The sequence below is a fragment of the Lycium barbarum genome, chromosome 4, assembly GCF_019175385.1.
Source record: "Lycium barbarum isolate Lr01 chromosome 4, ASM1917538v2, whole genome shotgun sequence".
Taxonomy (NCBI): Eukaryota; Viridiplantae; Streptophyta; class Magnoliopsida; order Solanales; family Solanaceae; genus Lycium; species Lycium barbarum.
In genome coordinates this window covers 117,123,448-117,147,681 of record NC_083340.1, presented here as the reverse complement: position 1 = coordinate 117,147,681, position 24,234 = coordinate 117,123,448, and the positions used below count along the sequence as shown (strand labels likewise).

Below are 24,234 nucleotides of genomic sequence, written 5' to 3'. Positions count from 1 at the left end.
GGGTTCGAATCTGGAACCCATGGGGTTTAGCCGAAGGGCAAAATTTAAAGATTTTAAATATGAGGGGTAAAATTTAAAGACCGCCCCAAAAGAAGGGCAATTCTGCGAATTGCCAAATAAAGAGATGGGTCCGCTGGTGTTAAAGAAAATGTAAGAAACCAAAGAGCCGTGAAAACAGGAAAAGCAGATGGCCCTATAGCGTAGGAAGTTGAAGTGAGGTGCAGCTTTTTCATCGGACAAAAGGTCGAAAACAAAATATGGGCAGCTTTTATGTCCAACAATGATAAAAGTACACCTAATAAAGCAGTCAAATACAATATTCTTAAGGCACGAAAATCATACAATTTCGAAATTACCCTTGGAATGATGTCGACGATCCAGCTTCTGAAACTCATGTTTCTATATAATAATAATAAATACTAGATGACCTACGCACGGACCAAACATTTTAGATTATAAGTATTTCAGAAACTATTAAACTCTAAATTCATAATTTTGAACGTACAATAATTAAAATGTTAAGAGCACTTAGGTGGGATTCAGCTTTAAAGTATATGAGTTCACCTCTGGCAGTATAAACAATTTCTTTTTTCACTATTTTGTTTATGCGTGCGAAGGTCGGTCGTTTTTAGCAACTGGTGCCTTTCATTGAAGTGCAATCCTTCCCTTTGTTCAAGTCTACCGAATGACAGATTCATGATTATTCAAAAAAAAATTACCACCATTTTATTTCAATGTTTGATGGAGTCATTTCTCTAACATGTGATATCTTATTCTCAAAGGAAAATGGAAAGGAAAGAAATAAAAAGTATTGGAAGGGCCTTCAAGCTGATTTAAGAATTGAATCCCTCTCTTTCCAAGTTAAACATCACATGCATACATGGACCAGGAAGCAAAGCAAAAAAAATTAGCTTGGGAACTGAACAAATTATAAATTCTGTTGAATCCGTAGTTTGTCGGTGGCTCCGCAACTCCCCCGATATAGAACCCAGACACGTTCCAAGTGTTGGAATTTATTTTAGATTAGAAGATTTTCGAGTGATTCATTGTATCTTGAGAGTAGCAGTACGTTACAACGTCATCCAAAGCGTGTCTTGAATCGATTTTCAATTTCAAACTCATATTATTATTATTACTATTACTATACTTTATTTGTCTATTATTTGTTTTTCTTATTGTTATCATCTCTAATATTTTTTCCAACACCAAGTCCCACGCTACGACTCTTGAAATAAACGTGTCATGCCTCGATTCATGAGTATCCAATTAATACCTACAATATGAGATTATTATTGTTTGGTCGCAGGATATATGACTTTTATATACTTTCACTTGGGAGGTGTGGGACATTCAAATCCTGATCAGAGCTTCCATTGCAATGAAATTCTGAACTGGAAACTAAAATAAATCTTCTCAACTGAACAGTATCATCTAGATTTTATTTTTGGAGGGATTAGTTATAGATTTGGATTTTCGGAAACACAATTATATGTATTTAAATTTATAATATTGAAACAATTAGCGATAAAAAATAGTTGTATTTGAACTTGATTGTTTTCCAAAATCTGTGTGAGTTGTAATTTTCATTTTGAGAAAATATCAGTGATCCTAGCTCAAAGCAATGTAGATTTTTTATTAGATTAAAGGAGTACGACAAAACAGAATACAAAGGTCATTTCAACTATATTCTGATATAACTAGAGAGCTGTTGTACAAGGGCCCAACACTTTAGATTATAGTGCATTTATGTGTATGTAGTTATCTTTGAATAGTGATTATATATATATATATATATATATATATATATATATATATATATATATATATATGTATAGAGTATATATGATATTCAAAACACGATTAATATAACATTGTAGTTTGTGCTCCGTATCTAAAATTTTATTATATTAATGTTTGCTACGAATACAAAATCGGCAAATTTATTAATATTTTTTAAAAGAGAAGACTTGTTTAAAAGAAAATTATTTTCCTTTTTACCAAATTTTGATTTGGATAATTCTAATTCAAATTATTAAATTAATTTTACATGTTTAAGACGAAACAAAGTAGAAATTGATTTTCTATTTAAACGAAGAAATACTATTTTTTTAATTTTTGGTAAATATTCTCGGTTTAGCTCATTTTACTTGTCATGTTGTCTTTTGCATGGTTTTTTAAGAAAACGTCGATTAGAATTGTAATTTTACTAATTTACCTTATTCATTATTTGATCTCCATTTGGTATATTTTTTTTACGACATTAATCTCTTTTCACATTTATTTGAGTAAGAATAAAAATAAAGAAGTAATTAAATTCTATCTTATTTTAAAATATAAATATTTTAAGTATATTTATTTTAGTGAACATAACAAATAAATGACATGGCGGAATAGCAAATACAACAGTTTAATATCTAGATTAGATCTCAGGCTAATATAAAAAAAGAAAGAAAACTGTATGGTTTGACTACTTAACTTTTTGAAGAAAAGCAATTTCATTTGCTCTGACTAATGGATTGATACGCACGTGGCAATGAATCCATCATTATTGACTTAATGAGATACTTTGGAAATTACATGAATATTGTTTGATTTTTTAATATGGAGCGCACTTTTTTTTTGGATATTATTAATTTGTACTATTTTTATGCATATATATATATATATATATATATATATTAGAATTATGGGGCCCACAATTTTTTTTTTGCACATTTTTTTACATTGTTTGTTTTTTTAATATGGGATTCACTTTTTTTTTTTTATATATATTGCTTGATTTTGTCAATATGGGATACTATGTTCAAAACACGATTAATATAACATTGTAGTTTGTGCTCCGTATTTAAAACTTTATTATATTAGTGTTTGTTATGAATACGCACGTGACAATGAATCCATCATTATTGACTTAATATATATATATATATATATATATATATATATATATATATATATATTAGAATTATGGGGCCCACAATTTTTTTTTGCACTTTTTTTTACATTGTTTGTTTTTTTAATATGGGATTCACTTTTTTTTTTTTTTTATATTGCTTGATTTTGTCAATATGGGATACTATGTTCAAAACACGATTAATATAACATTGTAGTTTGTGCTCCGTATTTAAAACTTTATTATATTAGTGTTTGTTATGAATACGCACGTGACAATGAATCCATCATTATTGACTTAATGAGATACTTTGGAAATTACATGAATATTGTTTGATTTTTTAATATGGGTGCACTTTTTTTTTGACATGATTAATTTGCACTATTTGTTTTTAATATTAGTTGTTGTTTAATATATATGGGGCCCACAATTTTTTTTTTAATTAAATTGGAACGGATATATATATATATATATATATATATATATATATATATATATATATATATATATATTAGAATTATGGGGCCCACACTTTTTTTTGGACATTATTAGTTTGTACTATTTTTATGCATATAATATATATACATATACTATGTTCAAAACAAGATTAATATAATATTGTAGTTTTTGCTCCGTATCTAAAACTTTATTATATTAATGTTTGCTACGAATACAAAGCCAACACTTTTTTTTTAACATTATATTTTTTTTTAATATGGGGTTCACTTTTTTATTTTTTATTTTTTATATATTGCTTGATACATTATTAGTTTGCACTATTTTTATGCATATATATATATATATATATATATATATATATACTATGTTAAAAAATGATTGATATAACATTGTAATTTGTGCTCCTTATCTGAAACTTTATTATATTAGTGTTTGCTACGAATACAAAGTCTGCACTTTTTTTTTTGACATTGTTTGTTTTTTTAATATGGGATTCACTTTTTTATATATATATATATATTGCTTGATTTTATCAATATGGGATACTATGTTCAAAACACGATTAATATAACATTGTAGTTTGTGCTCCGTATTTAAAACTTTATTATATTAGTGTTTGCTACGAATACAAAGTTGGCAAAAATTTATTAATATTTTTTAAAAGAGAAGACTTGTTTAAAAGGAAACTATTTTCCTCTCTTTGAGATAAAACAATAGCAATATTTAAACATTAGTTGATACTTTCAATTTTAATTCGATTAATTTAAAGGTGTAAAATACTTATTATTTTTTATCAAATTTTGATTTGGATAATTATAATTCAAGTTATTAAATTAATTTTACATGTTTAAAACGAAACAAAGTGGAAATTGATTTTCTATTTAAACAAAGAAATACTATTTTTTAATTTTTTTTGTCTCTTGCATGATTTTTTAAGGAAACGTCAATTAGAATTATCATTTGACTAATTTACCTTATTCATTATTTGATCTCCATTTGATTTTTATTTTTTCGGCATTAATCTCTTTTCATATTTATTAGAGTAAGTATAAAAATGAGAAAGTAATTAAGTTCTATAATTAAATTCTATCTTATTTTAACATATAAATATTTTAAGTATATTTATTTTAGTAAACATAACAAATAAATGATATGGCGGAATAGCAAATACAACAGTTCAATATTTAGATTAGATCTCAGGCTAATATAAAAAAAGAAAGAAAATTATATGGTTTGACTACTTAACCTTTTGAAGAAAAGCAATAATATGAGATCCATGTTTTTTGCTGTACAATAATTTCATTTGCTCCCACTAATGGGTTGATATGCATGTGACAATGAATCCATCATTATTGACTTAATGGGATACTTTAGAAATTACATGAATATTGTTTGATTTTTTAATATGGGATGCACTTTTTTTTTTACATTGTTTATTTTTTTAAATATGGGGTTCACTTTTTTTTATATACATTGCTTGATTTTGTTAATTTGGGGTCCACTTCTTTTTCGTGAGTTTGGAGATGGTGGGTTCCACTTTATTTTTTTATTTTTTTTTTATATTGCTTGGTGTTTAGTATGGGGCCCACTTTTTTTAATTTTTATGGACGACGGACGATGAAGCATGGGTGTATGGACGACGGACGACGAAGCATGGGTGTATGGACAATGGACGACAAAGCATGGGTTTCTGAAATATATTGTTACATTTTAGTTTTACCAAATAAAATTGTCATAGACATCAATAAATTACATAAGAAAATAGCTGTGATTTTTGAAACACCAAAATATGTACTACTGTGCCAAAGAGAGATCAATTTTTACACTGCATTCAAACACATTGAACGTTGACATCAAAAAAGATATCCAGGAAAAAGCACAACTATCCTCAGATGTACATTACTTTTGCTGATACATTTAACATATGTGACCTCCTCCCAGTAGTAATAGACTTTGGTCCTCAGTCCTTCTCTGCCCATCAGTATGTCTTTAATTTAGTGTTATATATTCTGCCATCGGGAGCATATGTATACATATAGTATTCCTCAAAGCTTCTCTCTGATGCAGAAGGAAGGTAACCAATTAGTGTTTCTTTGGCTTTATCTACACATCTGGTCTTCAGAGGCTATCCTGAAGAGAGCAAAATAATTTCTTAGAATGTGATATGTTAGTTAATATGCACCCAGATACGTAAAGTGAAATAATAACACAAAGCTCAAGCTGAAAAAATATATTATAATTAATAGTGCCTGCAAGAGTGCAACATGAATATGCACCTTTTAGTTTGCTAAAAATCCATTTCCTTCTTTTCAACATTATTTGGGAGGCTCCGCAACAAAAAAAAATGCTAGTCAAGTTAAAGTCGCTTCATTGAAGTAAAAGAGGTGATAAAAAAGCGATGGAAATATAGTATAATTCCCTTTAGAAGATATACTAATTCATGGCTGACAGAAAATATGATGTGCAACAAATAAAAAAGAAGAGAATACCCATGTATTTCAACAACAAAAAAAAAAAAAAAAAAAAAAGAACACTATTGACACCCAATTTTGTCCCTCTTTTATTCCAATTTATTTCCTTGGGCTTTTAAATTTATTAACGAGCTAAATACTATGTTTTCACTACTATTTTTTATTTTTTTTACTACTATTAACATCGTTGCTTTCATTTTCACTATTCTACTATCAACATCACTAGTATTACTTTATCACAAATCTTAAACGGTTCGTCATCGTTTCATTTTAGGATTTGTACTCGTTAAATTAATTTTACTTTATTAAATCCTTTACTTTCTACATACTAATTATTAATTGTCTTCACATAGTATATATTGCACTAGTTGTTAAATTAGAAGCGCAAAAGGAATTAAGTTGAAAGAGAAAAGGGCCAAATTCGGATTCCCCACCGGCCCACATTTTAAACCCATTACCTATTTCACTACCCAGTCGTGACAAGCCCATTATCCATTCAAATGAGCTCACCAGACCAGCCCAAAACAAATCAGGCCAACACCTTACCCAACAGTCCTGCCCATACCCGTCATCGACCCGACCCGACCCGACCCGACCCGTCTCTTTCATTTTGTTCAACCCTAAAATTATGGGAACAAAACGCCGCATCTGCTCCCTCTCTCCTTCTCTCTCTCATCTCTTTCATAGTGAGCAAAAAGTTCAGTTCCTTTCAACAATGGCAGATCCTGCCACCCCACTTTCGTGCAATACGCACAGCTCCTGACCCCTTCTCTCTTCTTTCTTTTTCCCTCTGCTCTTTTTCTCGTCGTCTTCCTCTATTTTTAGCAAAATACAACTCCCCTTTAGCCATGGCAGATATTTGCCACCCCTTTTTAGTGCTAGTAGCTGCGGTCAACACAAGAGGCCAAGCTGTAGTTGAAATCTGATTTGATACAGAGAAAAATAAAAATAAAAAATCTCCACCCGTTACACCTCTTTTGGACATTCTCGTTTCTTTTGAATTTGAAATTCAAAATGTCCGAAACCCTAGTCCTTTTTTGTGACCTATAAATGTTATCTCGTGTCCTCAGCCGAGGGGGGGGGGGGGGGGGTTCTTTGGGAACAGTTTGAATCACTGAGAAACCCTAAGCATCTTGTGATTTCTCATTTTTCACTACCATTCTAAACTTTAAAACTGTAAAAATATTCATTCTGTCTTGGTGGACTTTGGCCATGACAGAGATCTTCGAACTCATTTGTGCTAGGTTCGAATCTGTGCGCGACGGAAGCGTAGATTCGAGACCCCGACGACCCCAGTTCACTGTACCCGCGGAAGGTAAACAATCCTCCTTTAAGTCGTTGAATTTCAGTTTTAGTAGATTAAGAAGTAGTTATATGTTCGCACATGTTTGTTTCAGTGGGTCGAATTTCGGTTTAGTAATTTAGCGGAATTATGCACATTCATGTTTGAATTAGTTTAATTTCGATTTTTTTTTTAAAATAATGTTTGTGTGTTCATGTCTTAATGTGGTTCGGGTTGTTGCAGTTTAACCGTTGATAGCATTTATATGTTCAAGTCTTATCCTAATTTAGTTTAATTTCAGTTTGGTTAGTATTTAAATGTTCGTATAAGTTCACGTCCGGATGATTAAGTCGAAGGTGTTTAGTTTCTAATTTGGCATGTTCGCACTAATGAGGCCTGTTGAACTAGTTTAGCTATTTGCTAATTTTCAGTCAAGATGATTTTGTATTTAAAATCAGTGTATTCTTCAATCAAACTCATGTTAACTCAACTCACGTGGCTTGATGTTTATGTGCGCTGACTGCTTTGTGGTACCCCAACTGTTCTTCTCCTCTTCTTGTTTCTCTGAAAAGAAACTGCTCAACTTTCTGCCTACTTATATGTTATCCGAATCTGCTTGATGTTGTATGTGCTTAGTCTAAACTCGTATGGCTTGAATGCAAATTGGATATTTTCGTCGATTTCTGTATGCTACTATAGGATATTAATATATTCTGTCTAAGCTAGGCATAAGTTTCGCCTTACAAGTGATTTTCATTTTCGGCCTATGCATAGACACTATAGTATACTTAGTATAAAAGCTTGTATATCTCTAAAATGCGCTCATGAATCATGTCTATTTACGTCTTCTTTGTAGTTGCGAATGAAATGTTTATTATGAACCAAAATGTCGATCTGGCACTGCTTGCATCACTCTGCCCTCAGTTCCGAAATCTGATTTCCTTAGACCGCATCCTATCTTGCTTCATATTGTTTTAAGTCATTTCTGTCCGTGACCAAACTGAAACTGCTCCATTTATTTTGGGTCTACTTTATTCATTTCTTTTGTTACTTGTACATGTCATTAGGCTTACACACACTCTAATACCCATCTAACTAAGTTAGAAATACACACACATGCGGTCTGTTGAATCTTGAACCATTGCCATGACTTTGCCTTTGCATATTTGCTGGTTTGATATGTCATTTCCTTTAGGTGATGGTATTTGAAGTTTCCTTCTTTGAGTTATGAAATTTTGCATTACTAAGTATCTGATCACATACTTATTCTTTTTTCTTTTCATTTTTTGTACATGACCATCGCGCACAAGTCCTAAGGACTCGTTTTCCTCCGTATTCGATGTTGGCCTAAAAGCCCAACGTGATCTCCTCCTCTCGTGTACAGCCCGCCCGCAGTAGAGAAATTAAAAAAGGGACTTTCCGGGCCAAAGCCCAATAGCAAAACAGCCTGCCACAGTGGTCCTAAGAATGGACTGATTCATTTGCTCTCCTTCCTCTCTATCTTATTTTCGTTGTGTGTTTTGATTTACTTTGTATGATTAACACTTTACTTTTGCCTGTTAGCTCATACGAATTATAGAGAATTAATATGGGTAGTTGTGGAAACAGCAGGTAGTCGTCGTAAGGGAAAACTATTAGTTAATTCTACCGGTCTCATTTTTTTATTTCTAAAATTGTTTATAGTACCTATAGTATTCACTTTTATTACACAATTGATCTTCAAGGACGTGAAGCCGTGAACATCTATTTTGAATTAAGGGTACGTTTTTATTCTTATTATCTTAGAAAATTTTGAAATGTCACTAAGACGTAAGTATGAACTCAAGTATACTTTATCAACAACTCTTCAAGTTTGAATCAATCACGTATATCTTTTAGCTAGGCGTAGTTAGTAAACATAATAAAAAAGGAAAAGAAAAATCCTATCTTGTCCGTACTCTTAAAACAAAATCAGTCAAGGCCTCCCCTTTTGAGTTATTTTCAACTATGTTTAAAACGCTACATATACCGCGCTCTTTCAGTTTATAACTAAACTCTTTTATGTATAACTAAACTCTTTTATTATATCATTATTTCCTACAAGTCCTATTTTAAATAGCATTCTTATATATCTATCTATAACCTTTAGCAATACTTACAAAGCTATTTTCTTTTCTATAATATTATACTTACACTTAGCCTAATTAAATTTGAGTCCGGTCGGATTAACCATTATTAATGAAATTTAGAGGATGCCTAATACCTTTCCTCTAGGTTAGTTGAACCCGTACCTAGAATCATTTGGTTTCGTAGACTTTAAAATAAAATCAACTTTAGATAATTACTTTAATTAACTTTAGGTGCTCTAATTCACCATAAATAATTAGGTGGCGACTCCTAACTTTAAATAATCCCGGAATTACCCGGATGTTATAAACTATTTTGACTCCAGTTAAAATAGGGTATAACAGCTTGGCAACTCCGTTGGGGACTACTTAGGTTCTAACCATAACGGATTTAGTTTTAATTAGGCTTTGTGTGCTTGTTTTAATTACTTTATTTGTTATTAACTGTTTTTACATGCTATTAATTGTACGTTTGATATAAACTGTTTACGTGTTACTGCTTTGATAAACTGTCATTCCGTATCATTTTCCTCCACTCTTGGAAAATTCACACAAATTCACACATTTAAAGCGGTTTCGCGGTTCGCGGCCGTGCACTACTAAATCACCCTTTAGTTGGATTGATCTTGTGGATTTAGTCGATCGGCGGTGCAGTCGACAGCCACAGACTTTCCACTCCCAAGTTGTCCACTTAGGAGAACCTTGCGTCTAGTAAACCCGGTCTTAGTCAACCTAGGATAGAGCTAAACCAACACCCTTTATTAGGAGCATACATTTCATGACCTAGGAGGTTTAATACCCTTGGTATATTAAACTCATTAGATGACTTTACCCAAACGTCCAAGTGGGTTCACGACCCCGAGTGACACTAATCATACTTTATGTGCATGTTTGAAGGATAACTGTGCCTAAATATGGACTATTTGCCTTAACTAATTAAACTTTAGGGAGGAGGGAATGACTAACGTTTCTGTGACAGGTATGAATATACATTGGAGTACGTCCGTGATACACAATCGACGAAGACCAAGGACACCACAAAATGGAGTTGTACATTTAGACATAGGAAATTGTATTTACTTTACTTAGATTAGGAAATACTTTACATTGTATTCGTTTGGTATGTAATAAAATTACATTACTTTTGTACTTTATTTCGGGAATTAGAACTTGTTTAATTAGCCAAAAGCAACGGGATGACGTATTATGGCACACTTTACCCTTCAAACAAACGATAGGCCTACCTCTGGCACAAAGAGGTCACATGCATATTAGGATGCGTTATTATTTGATATATTCATTTGACAACTTGTTTGACTTTACTTGATGATTTATTTGCTACATGGCTTTACGTGATCATGGCTTTGCCTAGATGTGCTAATGAAACTAATATCATTTGCATTTTTTATGTTTCCTTTCTCTTTCATTCCCAAAAGAGTTGATTCGTGTTGACACTCGAGCTGGCCAACCATCCTTACCTCACAAGGTCAAAGACGGCATCATTACCTTGACGTAGTTGGGATGTTCAAGGAAAGGAAATCATTATGTCTGATCCAGCCGCACCTATTTCCACTGGTTTGGAAAACATCGTAATCTCTAGTGATCCCCCCGAGACTTCCGAACATAGAACTACTATGCAACATGATGAACATATCGCCCGTCTAACTCAAGAGATCGAGGACTTACATGGAGAACTAAATCAGGTTAGGGACCTGACCAATCTGTCCGTTACACTCCAAAGTCCACCTCCTGAACCCAGAACTGTCGCACCGAACCCACCTCATTTTCCATCACTTGAATCTCCAGTCCCTGAACATTTTCCTCCACGAAATAATGCACCCACCAACAACAACTTTCCTCAAATCACCCTCGCAAATCCACCAAATTCATCATCCGTCTATACCCCTCCACAAAGTCAACCACCCACCTACACTACCTATGCTACTCCAAATCCACCACCCGTCAACCCACCAAATCAATCACAAGTTCATACTCCTTACATTCCTTTACCCATCAACACTAATCCACCACCTACAATCACTCCTCTAAACCCACCAAACCAACTACCTATAAATACCACTTATAACACGCCACCTCCAATCCAAAACACTCCCACCGTCCAAACTTATCCAACCCAGCATATACAAGGGGCACATTTTGTCACTCCTAATGCGCAATATGTTCCTCCGGTATATGCAGCGGAGACACAAGCCTTCACCAACCCAGTAACGGTCAGGTTCCAACCCGAGGTAGATCAATACGAGAAAATAGAAAATGATGCAAAAGCAGGGGCAGATAACATATTGCTAAAAGAGATCCACAGCCTCAAATAGGGAATGAGAAACCTTCAAGTTGCCAGAGGAAGCAAGAGTGTAGAATATGAGGATCTGTGTGTTCAGCCTGACGTTGACTTACCCGCAGGCTACAAACCGCCGAAATTTGATACTATCAATGGAACCGGCGATCCCCATACAAACTTAAGGGCTTACTGTGACAAGCTGGTTGGAGTAGGTAGAGATCAGAACATAAGGATGAAGCTATTCATCAGAAGCTTATCTGGTGAGACTCTTACCTGGTATACCCAACACGACATTCGCAAATGGCGTGGTTGGAGTAATATGGCCCAAGACTTTATGGACCGATTTAGTTTCAACACCGACATCACACCATACAGAGTCTACATGACTAAGTTAACTAAGAAGTCAACTGAGTCGTTTCGTGAATATGCACTGCGTTGGAGGTCAGAAGCAGCCAGGGTTCAACCCCCGATGAATGATAGAGAAATGACTGCCACCTTTATTGAATGCCAAGCTGGCATATTTTATGAGAAAATGATAGGCATGATGGGGCAGAAATTCACAGAAGTTGTCAGAATGGGAGAAACCCTGGAAGAAGGAATCAAATCAGGGAAAATTCAGGATCTTACGGCTTTGCAAGCTGTAAATAAAGCTATTCAATCTGGTTCTATCAGCGGGGTTAAAAAGAAAAAAGAGGATGTCGCTGCAGTCATGAATGTCCAAGGACACAAGCCAAGCCAAGCCAAGCCATGCCATTACACACTTTAACCATCCACAACAACCTTTGTACCCTTACCAATACACCGAACCCTACCAAACTCCACTATCTCCTTACCCTGTCTACAATACCCAAGCAAATTACTACCAACCTCGAGCAGCTCACCATCAAAACCCACGTCCATACCAATCCATTCAAGCTCCCACTTACCAAAATCGACCACATACTACACCCAAGACCCGTCCAAACCCTGACATCAAAAACACCCGTAATTACACTCAGTTCGCTGAACCCTTGGCTCAATTGTTCGAAAGATTGAAAGCTGCAGGCGTGATACATCCGATTGAAGGGAAAATTCCCGATCCTATTCCAAGATGGTTTGATGGCTCCAAACGTTGTGCATACCATTCTGGAGTTGTTGGGCATGACACTGAGGATTGCTACGGGCTCAAAAACAAAATCGAAGCCCTTATCAAGGAAGGAGCAATCCAACTTACTGGAGCTCGGCCCAATGTGGACAACAACCCTTTACCTACTCATGAAAATGCCAACGTGAACATGATCACTGTTGAGAAAGATGGAGATGTGAAAGCCATCATGCCATCAACCTTTATCGCTCTCGTGGAAACAGTCCAAAGACAAGCAACAATGAAGATTACTCGCAACACCGAGACACCGACCATCTGGGGTGCCGAACCAGGAGAGACTTTAAATAATTGGACTTTTACTCCGTCCCTGGTTCGCCGGGAGTCTTGGTAGATGAACATGTAGTAAAATTTTTGTGACAACACGATCTTAAAATTGAGGCTTAAATCGTGCCCCAAAATTTTGTTGCTTTGCCTCATTTTTTTGGAAGCTTAAATTGCAAAAACTATGAATGCATTTCTGATTTTCCTTAATCATCTATTATTGTTATTTTCTACTTTATTTGTCAAATCTGCCAACTCTATGATTGTGACATAAAATGAACGAATGAACCAAGTACACCTCGAGAGAATAATAAAGAAATTAGAGGATAAGACAGAGTCCACTTGGAAGAAATTGAAATCGCCAATAGATAATGACACAAGCATGAAAGCTATCAAGTCAAGGAAAAAATCAAAGGATGACATTAGGTTAGACAGCCTAGTTGGCAACCTTTCCTTTAATACAAGTACGAACTACATTCTGACCTGATTCCTTTGGCGGGATACGTAGGCAACCTATATAAGGTTCGGTCACACTACAACATAGGTTTAGTATACCCTTCGAAGTCAAAACTGGGGCATATATTGAAAACTAGACAAGAGAAGAGTTAGACATCGACAGGATTAAGGACAGGAAGTATTATAGACAAACGACGTTTCAATTGTTTCAGAAGTGTCACAATCTGAAGTTGGCAGAAATATTTTACAACTTACATACATATGTTTACATATATATCTTTTCTTACATATATATACTTACGTATATATCTTTCCTTATATATATACTTACATATATACTCTTCAAATGAAGCACTTTCTTTCAATCATTTTCACTACTGTTCATCTACCGAGGTTTGAACGGAGATCGCAAGGTCCAAACAAACAAGACAAATGGAGCGCCAACAACGTCAAGCTTTGAGTCAACACGAATCAACTTCCCCCTCCCAAACTAAGAATTTTTCTTTGAGTGCAGGAACCCAAAACCGCGAGATCAACAGTCAAGTCCGTCAATCATGGCCAAAAAAGCATCATTTGGCTCATTATGGCCTCGCCTAAAAATCAAACGGCTTTATTTCCAACTTTATCTTTAATTTTATTTTTTATCACAATAACTTTATGACTTTATTAACAAATATACCTGTTTTGTAGGTTGTCGAGATTGAAGACAAATTAAATCAAGATTACGTGTCATTAGTTTGGCCTGTCACGATACCGTCAACATCATCAGCCAAACGGCTATGCTATCACTTTACTCCATACTTTATCAATTATTTTATCATTCACTTTACCTACTTTAACCACTTTACCCTGAACTTTACAGGAATCAACATTAAGTCTCCGAAGACAACCGGAGGCATCATTTGGCTATTCAGCCTCTTCCGCATTAGCCAAACGGCTACACCATCACTTTACTTTACCAATTACTTTATCATTTACTTTACCAACTTTAACGACTTTATCCTGAACTTTACAGGGATTATCATCAAGTCTCCGAAGACAACCGGGGGCATCATTCGGCTATACAACCTCATATGCATAAGCCAGACGGCTACACTATGACTTTACTCTCTACTTTATCATTCACTTTACCAACTTTAACGACTTTACCCTGAAATTTACAGGAATTATCATTAAGCCTCCGAAGACAACCGGAGACATCATCCACTTTACGACTTTACCCCGGACTTTACGGGAATTTGCATCAAAGCCTCCGAAGACAACCAGAGACATCATCCATTTTACGACTTTACCCCGGACTTTACGGGAATCTGCATCAAAGCCTCCGAAGACAACCGGAGACATCACTCTTTACCTACTTTAACGACTTTACCCCGGACTTTACGGGAATTTTCATCAAATCTCCAAAGACAACCGAAGATATCATATGGCTATACAGCCTCATTTTCATAAGCCAGACGGCTGCACTCTTATTTCACTTTCTACTTCATCAATTACCTTATCATTCACTGTAATAACTTTACCTTAATTTCGCAGATATCATCGAGTCCCCGAAGACAACCGGAGACATCACATGGCTACACGACCTCATCTGCATAAGCCAAACGTCTACACTTTTACTTTACTCTCTACTTTATTACTTTACTTTACCATCTACTTTACCTATTTTAACGACTTTACCTTGAATTCCACAAACATCATTTATCATCAAGTCCCGGAAGACAGCCGGAGATCTTATTACTATCATTAAAACCTCCAAATACAACTGGAGATATTATTACATCCTCAGCATACACGTCACACATTCGTTCAAGTCCCTGAAGACAACCAAAGACAACATTTGGACACACGGCCCCATTATAAGCCGCACGACTTCGCCTTCATTCCCACATTCATATTTATTATCATTTTACACTCTTTATATGTTTTACATTTTCAACTTTACCCCGGACTTTATTAATGATTCTGACATGAATTTCAGTTTTAACAGAAAGTACAATCCTCCATATAGAGACACAGCACAACGTGGAACATTATCTTACGCAGTGAACTGGGGCAAAATTGCCGAAGAGGAATATCAAACTCACAAGCAAGGGTCACAGATCTACTCTCAAATTCAATTCCGCCTACGTCCACAAACACATGATAAGTAGGTTAATTTCTCTCCACCGCTAAAACTCTACTCAATCAACTCCTTTCACAATCCTATAAACCTTTTCTATGTCCCAGTCTCACTGTAATTTAACACTGGGGTAAAAAGTGTAGTGTAGGTGTCGATCCGCTTCTTTCGAATTACCTACAACTTGATTCTCACGAAACTCGAGATATGTCGGCAATTCGAAACGAGTTCGACCATAATTCCTTCCATCCCATAATATTTTCCAATCATCCTTCCGGCCCTATGATATTTTCCACCAACTCTCCTAACCCTTATTCTTCCAAGTTCATATTCGTTGGTCAGAACAAAATTGGCTACTACGTCAAGTTCTTCGCCCGATAACTCTTACATCGTCTCCGGTCGAAGAGGGGCATCTGTTGACACCCAATTTTGTCCCTCCTTTATTCCAATTTATTTCCTTGGGCTTTAAAATTTATTAACGAGCTAAATACTTTGTTTTCACTACTATTTTTTTATTTTTTTACTACTATTAACATCGTTGCTTTCATTTTCACTATTCTACTATCAACATTACTAGTATTACTTTATCACAAATCTTAAATGGTTCGTCATCGTTTCATTTTAGGATTTGTACTCGTTAAATTAATTTTACTTTATTAAATCCTTTACTTTCAACATACTAATTATTAATTGTCTTCACATAGTATATATTGCACTAGTTGTTAAATTAGAAGCCCAAAAGGAATTAAGTTGAAAGGGAAAAGGGCCAAATTCGGATTCCCCACCAGCCCACATTTTAAACCCATTACCGATTTCACTACCCAGTCGTGACAAGCCTATTATCCATTCAAATGAGCTCACCCGACCAGCCCAAAACAAATCAGCCCAACACCTTACCCAAAAGTCCAGCCATACCCGTCATTGACCCGACCCGACCCGTCTCTTTCATTTTGTTCAACCCTAAACTTAAGGGAACAAAACGCCGCATCTACTGCCTCTCTCCTTCTCTCTCTCATCTCTTTCATTTTGAGCAAAAAGTTCAGTTCCTTTCAACAATGGAAGATCCTGGCACCCAACTTTCGTGCAATACGCACAGCTCCTGACCCCTTCTCTCTTCTTTCTTTTTCCCTCTGCTCTTTTTCTCGTCGTCTTCCTCTATTTTTAGCAAAATACAGCTCCCCTTTAGCCATGGCAGATATTTGCCACCCCTTTTTAGTGCTAGTAGCTGCGGTCAACACAAGAGGCCAAGCTGTAGTTGAAATCTGATTTGATACAGAGAAAAATAAAAATAAAAAATCTCCACCCGTTACACCTCTTTTGGACATTCTCGTTTCTTTTGAATTTGAAATTCAAAATGTCCGAAACCCTAGTCCTTTTTTGTGACCTATAAATGTTATCTCGTGTCCTCAGCCGAGGGGGGGGGGGGGGGGGTTTCTTTGGGAACAGTTTGAATCACTGAGAAACCCTAAGCATCTTGTGATTTCTCATTTTTCACTACCATTCTAAACTTTAAAACTATAAAAATATTCATTCTGTCTTGGTGGACTTTGGCCACGACAGAGATCTTCGAACTCATTTGTGCGAGGTTCGAATCTGTGCGCGACGGAAGTGTAGATTCGAGACCCCGACGACCCCAGTTCACTGTACCCGCGGAAGGTAAACAATCCTCCATTAAGTCGTTGAATTTCAGTTTTAGTAGATTAAGAAGTAGTTATATGTTCGCACATGTTTGTTTCAGTGGGTCGAATTTTGGTTTAGTAATTTAGCGAAATTATGCACATTCATGTTTGAATTAGTTTAATTTCGTTTTTTTTTCTTTTAAATAATGTTTGTGTGTTCATGTCTTAATGTGGTTCGGGTTGTTGTAGTTTAACAGTTGATAGCATTTATATGTTCAAGTCTTATCCTAATTTAGTTTAATTTCAGTTTGGTTAGTATTTAAATGTTCGTATAAGTTCATGTCCGGATGATTAAGCCGAACGTGTTTAGTTTCTAATTTGGCATGTTCGCACTAATGAGGCCTGTTGAACTAGTTTAGCTATCTGCTAATTTTCAGTCAAGATGATTTTGTATTTAAAATCAGTGTATTCTTCAATCAAACTCATGTTAACTCAACTCACGTGGCTTGATGTTTATGTGCGCTGACTGCTTTGTGGTACCCCAACTGTTCTTCTCCTCTTCTTGTTTCTCATAAAAGAAACTGCTCAACTTTCTGCCTACTTATATGTTATCCGAATCTGCTTGATGGTGTATGTGCTTAGTCTAAACTCGTATGACTTGAATGCAAATTGGATATTTTCGTCGATTTCTGTATGCTACTATAGGATATTAATATATTCTATCTAAGCTAGGCATAAGTTTCGCCTTACAAGTGATTTTCATTTTCGGCCTATGCATAGACACTATAGTATACTTAGTATAAAAGCTTGTATATCTCTAAAATATGCTCATGAATCATGTCTATTTACGTCTTCTTTGTAGTTGCGAATGAAATGTTTATTATGAACCAAAATGTCGATCTGGCACTGCTTGCATCACTCTGCCCTCAGATCCAAAATCTGATTTCCTTAGACCGCATCCTATCTTGCTTCATATTATTTTAAGCCATTTCTGTCTGTGACCAAACTGAAACTGCTCCATTTATATTGGGTCTACTTTATTCATTTCTTTTGTTACTTGTACATGTCATTAGGCTTACGCACACTCTAATACTCATCTAACTAAGTTAGAAATACACACACACATGCGGTCTGCTGAATCTTGAACCATTGCCATGACTTTGCCTTTGCATATTTGCTGGTTTGATATGTCATTTCCTTTAGGTGATGGTATTTGAAGTTTCCTTCTTTGAGTTATGAAATTTTGCATTACTAAGTATCTGATCACATACTAATTCTTTTTCTTTTCATTTTTTGTGCATGACCATTGCGCACGATTCCAAAGGACTCGTTTTCCTCCGTATTCGATGTTGGGCTAAAAGCCCAACGTGATCTCCTCCTTTCGTGTACAGCCCGACCGCAGCAGAGAAATTAAAAAAGGGTCTTTCCGGGCCAAAGCCCAATAGCAAAACAGACTGCCACAGTGTCCTAAGAATGGACTGATCCATTTTCTCTCCTTCCTCTCTATCTTATTTTCGTTGTGTGTTTTGATTTACTTTGTATGATTAACACTTTATATTTGCCTCTTAGATCATACAAATTATAGAGAATTAATATGGGTAGTTGTGGAAACAGCAGGTAGTCGTCGTAAGGGAAAACTATTAGTTAATTCTACCGGTCTCGTTTTTTTATTTCTAAAATTGTTTATAGTATCTATAGTATTCACTTTTATTACACAATTGATCTTCAAGGACGTGAAGCCGTGAACATCTATTTTGAATTAAGGGTACGTTTTTATTCTGATTATCTTAGAAAATTTTGAAATGTCACTAAGACGTAAGTACGAACTCAAGTATACTTTATCAACAACTCTTCAAGTTTGAATCAATCACGTTTATCTTTTAGCTAGGCGTAGTTAGTAAACATAATAAAAAAGGAAAAGAAAAATCCTATCTTGTCCGTACTCTTAAAACAAAATCAGTCAAGGCCTCCCCTTTTGAGTTATTTTCAACTATGTTTAAAACGCTACATATCCCGCGCTCTTTCAGTTTATAACTAAACTCTTTTATGTATAACTAAACTCTTTTATTATATTATTATTTCCTACAAGTTCTATTTTAAATAGCATTCTTATATATCTATCTATAACTTTAGCAATACTTACAAAGCTATTTTCTTTTCTATAATATTATACTTACACTTAGTCTAATTAAATTTGAGTCCGGTCGGGTTAACCATTATTAATGGAATTTAGAGGATGCCTAATACCTTCCCTCTAGGTTAGTTGAACCCGTACCTAGAATCATTTGGTTTCATAGACTATAAAATAAAATCAACTTTAGATAATTACTTTAATTAACTTTAGGTGCCTTAATTCACCATAAATAATTAGGTGGCGACTCCTAACTTTAAATAACCCCGGAATTACCCGGATGTTATAAACTATTTTGACTCCGGTTAAAATAGGATATAACAAACACCCCCTTCTTCATCTGGTTTTAAGAATTCAAATATATAACTATTGCATTCAAATGCAATGGGGCTACAACTACAATAAGCTTAGATGACATATAAAGATAAAGAGCTCAAGCATACTTAATAACTACAATCCTTCCAAATGATGCAAGATAACGTCAGCATAATTTATACCTGACTCAAGTAATCTCATTGCTTCGAATCCAAATCCTTTCCTTTCAGAAGATATACCTTACTCCTTCCGATTTGAGATCAATCATACCTTTATCTTAATTCTTCAATTTCCATATTCCATTCACAATCACATTGACCGCTTGAAAATCACTCAAACATCTCATTCTTGACATGGCTGCTTCCTGGCTTTTAAGTTAAATCCAATGGCAAGTTTGACCTTTTGCAATGCTTAGATATAGCTTACGTGTCTACAACAGCTAAAATAAAATTTACGTGTCTGTTATGGTTTTAATGGAAAGCCACCTCAAATCTCTATTTAGTCTTTTCATCTACCTATCTAAATTTCTCTCCACATTATATGATCAGGGATTCATTAATCTAATATGATTTAAACTTATACACCGATATTTTGCTAAGCAAAGAGCTATTCTTTGGACTATTAACATCTTGCATGCAATCAAGGTAGCTTAGTATACGTTTATAGAAAACTAAATAATTTGTGGATTGAACCTATCTTTGAATATCTTCTAAATTATATATACAAATTTAATAAAGTAATTTCCAAAGAGCTCAAAGCATAATTTAATTCAACAACTAACCTGATTAGACCATATGAGAAGGATGTCTGCTGCAAAGGGCAATGTTCCATCACAATTTTCATCCCGAAATGCATCAATGCATCCTCTGGACATTCCCCTTCAAGGCAGACAATATCGTGTTCATTAATTGAGAGGTCGCAATAATCCGATGACACAATAAGGTTAAACTCTGCTTTAGAATACAGGGTAGAGTTCTATTTCATGGTTTAAAGAGATGACATGCTTGGGAAATTGCACCTTCTTATAACAGCTGCAGGCAGCGCCTCTATATCACAAGCACCATATTTTTAAATGGTCGACGTCAAAGCCAAAGTTCCCAAGGGGCCAGATTTTGTATTAACTGATAGACATTATGAAAGCACAGTGAGAACCAACAATGGAAGAGACCTACCTAAATTTGTTACTGTAATTACTAAAATGGAAAAATATAAAAAGTTATCAGTGGTCGCCAACTGATGGATGTTAGCATCAACTGAACAAACATGAGCGTCGGCTAAATTGTAGATCCAATTAGTTGTAACATCGTGTCCATGGGTGAATATATGGTTGGTCCAATGAAGACGATGTTAATTTACCTATTGAAAGCGTCACAACAAAATTAGATTTCCCAAATATTAGAGGAGGATCAACTTTGCAAGTAATAGGGAGAAAGAAACGATGGTGCCAGGAAAATCCTTGTATTCGAGAGGGTTAAGAAAAAAATGAGTGTTTCCATGAACACTAACAAAAAAGGACAAAATCTGGCGAGAATTTCGATTTCTAAAATCATTGCGAAAATTCCATAATTGTGTTTAGGGAAGAAATCCAAGCTGATACTATCTAACCCCAAAAATTCAGATCATATACCCAACAAAAATAAACCTCTCTAAAAGCGAAATAAAAGAGCATCGTAGACACATAATTAAAGAATAAAAAAAAGATTTTGCAAAGAAATTGAAAGATTCACATACTTTAAGTTGGAATATCAGAATTCTAAGACATATTTTTGCATATTCACATCCATGGAATCTGATAATTAGGCTTCTCTGCTTAGTAACAACATACTGACTTCTCCAATTTAGAACCCTAGATCAAAATTACAAGACCAAGAAGATACAATCACAATTAGGTGACAAATATAAAGAAAACTAAAAGAACAGACCGAACTATGCAATTACCTTGTAAAGCCAGAGTCTCAGAGTATGTCAAAGAGAGCACGACTACAACACTATACAATTGAGTTTGAAGAGAACCCACCCATGTAGAAATTGAATAGAGTTGATGATTTCTATTTAAAGGCTCGGATGAAACTAAGAAATTGTTTTTTCAAGTGTAAAAAAAAGATGAAAGGAAGGATGTTTCTAGAGCGATGTTGTGTCGTGGAATGAGAGTAGGTTGAACACGTATGTTAATGCTACAACACCTAGAAGGTAAAATGTCAAAATTGCCCTCTGCTTAATGAAGCACGCATGTCGACAACGATCTACTCTGAAACTCATGTTTCTATAATAGTAGAAAAATTAGAAACAAATGCAAGTTCACTTTCTTAATATTCTATGTGACTTAGGGGCTTGTAGGTTGAGTCAAGGACAAAAAAAAGTTTTTTCATTCAAGTTTACTGATTTGCAACTAATGCAACTAAAAGTTCCACAAATATGACCTGCTCTGACAACTAACCAGAATCAACCATGTGACTTCTTTCTGCAAATGAAAACAGAAAAGAATAATAATTATGCCAATTCTGCCTAAAAAATTCTTCAGATGTTCAAGGGTGGGATTGGTCATCTTCTACCTTAATCTGCTACAACTAAATGTCATTGAACTTAAATTTGATGTCAAAATGTTATTAGTATTTCCAGATAACTTATCTAGTACATATGGAAGTTGCTGGAGCATAGAATTGACAAGGAATCTTAAAGGTCACAAATAACATAATGCATGAACAATGTCACTGGTATGACATTATCTTCTCTTCTAAATGTGGTAGCTAGTTACATAAGCAATGTTCTTCTCAAGATATATTTTGTAGTAAAGCTTTAAAATAAAAAATAAGAACAATTTGATTATCACCAGCAATATGCAGCTGATACAACTTAAGATGTTCAAAAAACAATACCAACCTATTGAAAATTCTTGAATGCATCTTTGAACTTCCCATTGCCAAATATGCAGCCTCTCGCCTATAATAGCCCTGCAACCCCGATCACAACCCATCAGAGATTAAGCACACAACACCCGTATCAACCTACATCGAAAACAATAAAAAAGAATGCACAATTCTTTTCCAATATTTTGACAATTTGAAACAAACCTTTGAATATCTGGGGACAATTTCAATAGCTTTAGCTTCGCCTCTATTACGCTGCAATATTCCTTCAATTTGATGTGAGAAAACACACAATTAGCCCAGTACACCACATTCTCACTGTTCAACTTAATCACTTGTGTGTACAGAGCAATAGCTTGTGAATACTTATGCCCTGAAACACATTGAAATCGGTAATAGACTTACTATTTAGGAATATGCATAAATGCCGCACAGTGAAATAAACTACAAAAAGTTCTCAAGTTTACCACTCTGAGTAACAATTAACAAAGTGCAAAAAGCCCTAATCAAGCAACTATCTACTTCAGAGAAAAAATATTTTTTGTTGGGTTAAAAGTTGACATTAGGTGCTGGCCTATAGCTGATGATAACTTTTAATTTACTAATGAGTTGCAGACATGCCATCCTATGTGTGAAATACAACCTTGCACAAAAATTAGTTCAAGCACTAAATTATTATACCTCCACTAATAGGTCCAAAGATGGAAATGGACGAAAGACAAGAGATGAGAACCAAAAAGTTACTTTTTTCATCGTCCGAAACAACAACAAAAAAAAAAAAGCAATCAGATTGGGTATTAACATAATTTGAACTAACATTTGTGAAATTCGAAAAGAATTCTAAAGCAAATACTATTACAACAATAATCTGTCTCACCTAAAAGTTTTATCTTTCCTTCAATAGCCATGAAATTCAACCAAGAAAATGAGAAATCTGAAGAGAACTTGAAAATGTAAAAAAAGATCAGAAGAAGAAATAGAAGATTTGGACAAAAACTTAATAGGAACATATACCTGAACTTGCAAAACCAGTTGAAGGGGTGAAAAAAAACTCCGAGTAATTTCTGGAAGCGGGCAAATTGAGAGATGGGTTTGTTTGGAAGTCGGCAACTGTTATGGTAAAGTGAGTCTTCTAGATTTAAAGTGAAATGATCGAAATGCCCTTGAGCTAAATGACGGATTTTCCCTTGGATGGACGACGATCCTGCGTCTCCACCCATGCTTCTATATAGTAGTAAAATAATAAATACTAGATGGCCTATGCCCGTGCTGCGCACGGGCCCAACATTTTAGATTATAGTGTATCTATGTGTATGTAGTTGTGTTTAAATAGTGATAATTATATATATATATATATACTACGTTCAAAACACGATTAATATAACATTGTAATTTGTGCTCCGTATCTAAAACTTTATTATATTAGTGTTTGCTACGAATACAAAATCGGCAAAAATTTATTAATATTTATTAAAAGAGAAGACTTGTTTAAAAGGAAACTATTTTCCTCTCTTTGAGATAAAACAATAGCAATATTTAAGCATCAGTTGATACTTTCAATTTTAATTCAATTAATTTAAAGGAGTAAAATACTTATTATTTTTTATCAAATTTTGATTTTGATAATTCTAATGCAAATTATTAAATTAATTTTACATGTTTAAAACGAAACAAAGTAGAAATTGATTTTGTATTTAAACGAGGAAATACTATTTTTTAATTTTTGGTAAATATTCTCGGTTTAGCTCATTTTACTTGTCATGTTGTCTTTTGCATGGTTTTTTAAGAAAACGTCGATTAGAATTATAATTTG

The 24,234-nt window shown here is 34.5% G+C and overlaps 1 protein-coding gene across 21 annotated transcripts; it reads right to left on the bottom strand.

Annotated features, from left to right (window-relative positions):
• Window positions 1-4,526: 4,526 nt before the first annotated feature.
• On the bottom strand, window positions 4,527-23,564 carry LOC132636269 (uncharacterized). 21 transcript variants are annotated; one of them, XR_009581144.1, is made up of 8 exons: window positions 23,436-23,564; window positions 23,299-23,365; window positions 22,626-22,687; window positions 21,493-22,559; window positions 21,286-21,400; window positions 20,573-20,910; window positions 20,336-20,432; window positions 4,527-5,482 (listed from the first exon to the last, which is right to left on the bottom strand). XR_009581144.1 is itself a non-coding variant. In XM_060353046.1 (6 exons), the coding sequence occupies exons 2-6, from the start codon at window positions 23,327-23,329 to the stop codon at window positions 5,471-5,473; spliced, it is 273 nt and encodes a 90-aa protein (XP_060209029.1). In that variant the 5' UTR covers window positions 23,330-23,365; window positions 23,436-23,563; the 3' UTR covers window positions 4,528-5,470. The 21 variants fall into 21 exon arrangements, 2 of the variants coding, with proteins under 2 accessions (XP_060209029.1, XP_060209028.1); XR_009581148.1 differs by having other exon boundaries at window positions 21,493-22,505; window positions 23,299-23,355; window positions 23,436-23,521; XR_009581139.1 differs by having other exon boundaries at window positions 4,528-5,482; window positions 21,493-22,505; window positions 22,626-22,794; window positions 23,299-23,355; window positions 23,436-23,520.
• Window positions 23,565-24,234: the final 670 nt, after the last annotated feature.

Coding starts and splice junctions, on each gene's coding strand:
- LOC132636269 (XM_060353045.1), bottom strand. CDS start 23,329: ATGGCTATTGAAGGAAAGATAAAACTTTTAG. Junction 22,795..23,298: donor AGGAAAGATAAAACTTTTAG/GTGAGACAGATT, acceptor AATGTGTTTCAG/GGCATAAGTATTCACAAGCT. Junction 20,433..22,434: donor CATTCAAGAATTTTCAATAG/GTTGGTATTGTT, acceptor TCTGCCTTGAAG/GGGAATGTCCAGAGGATGCA.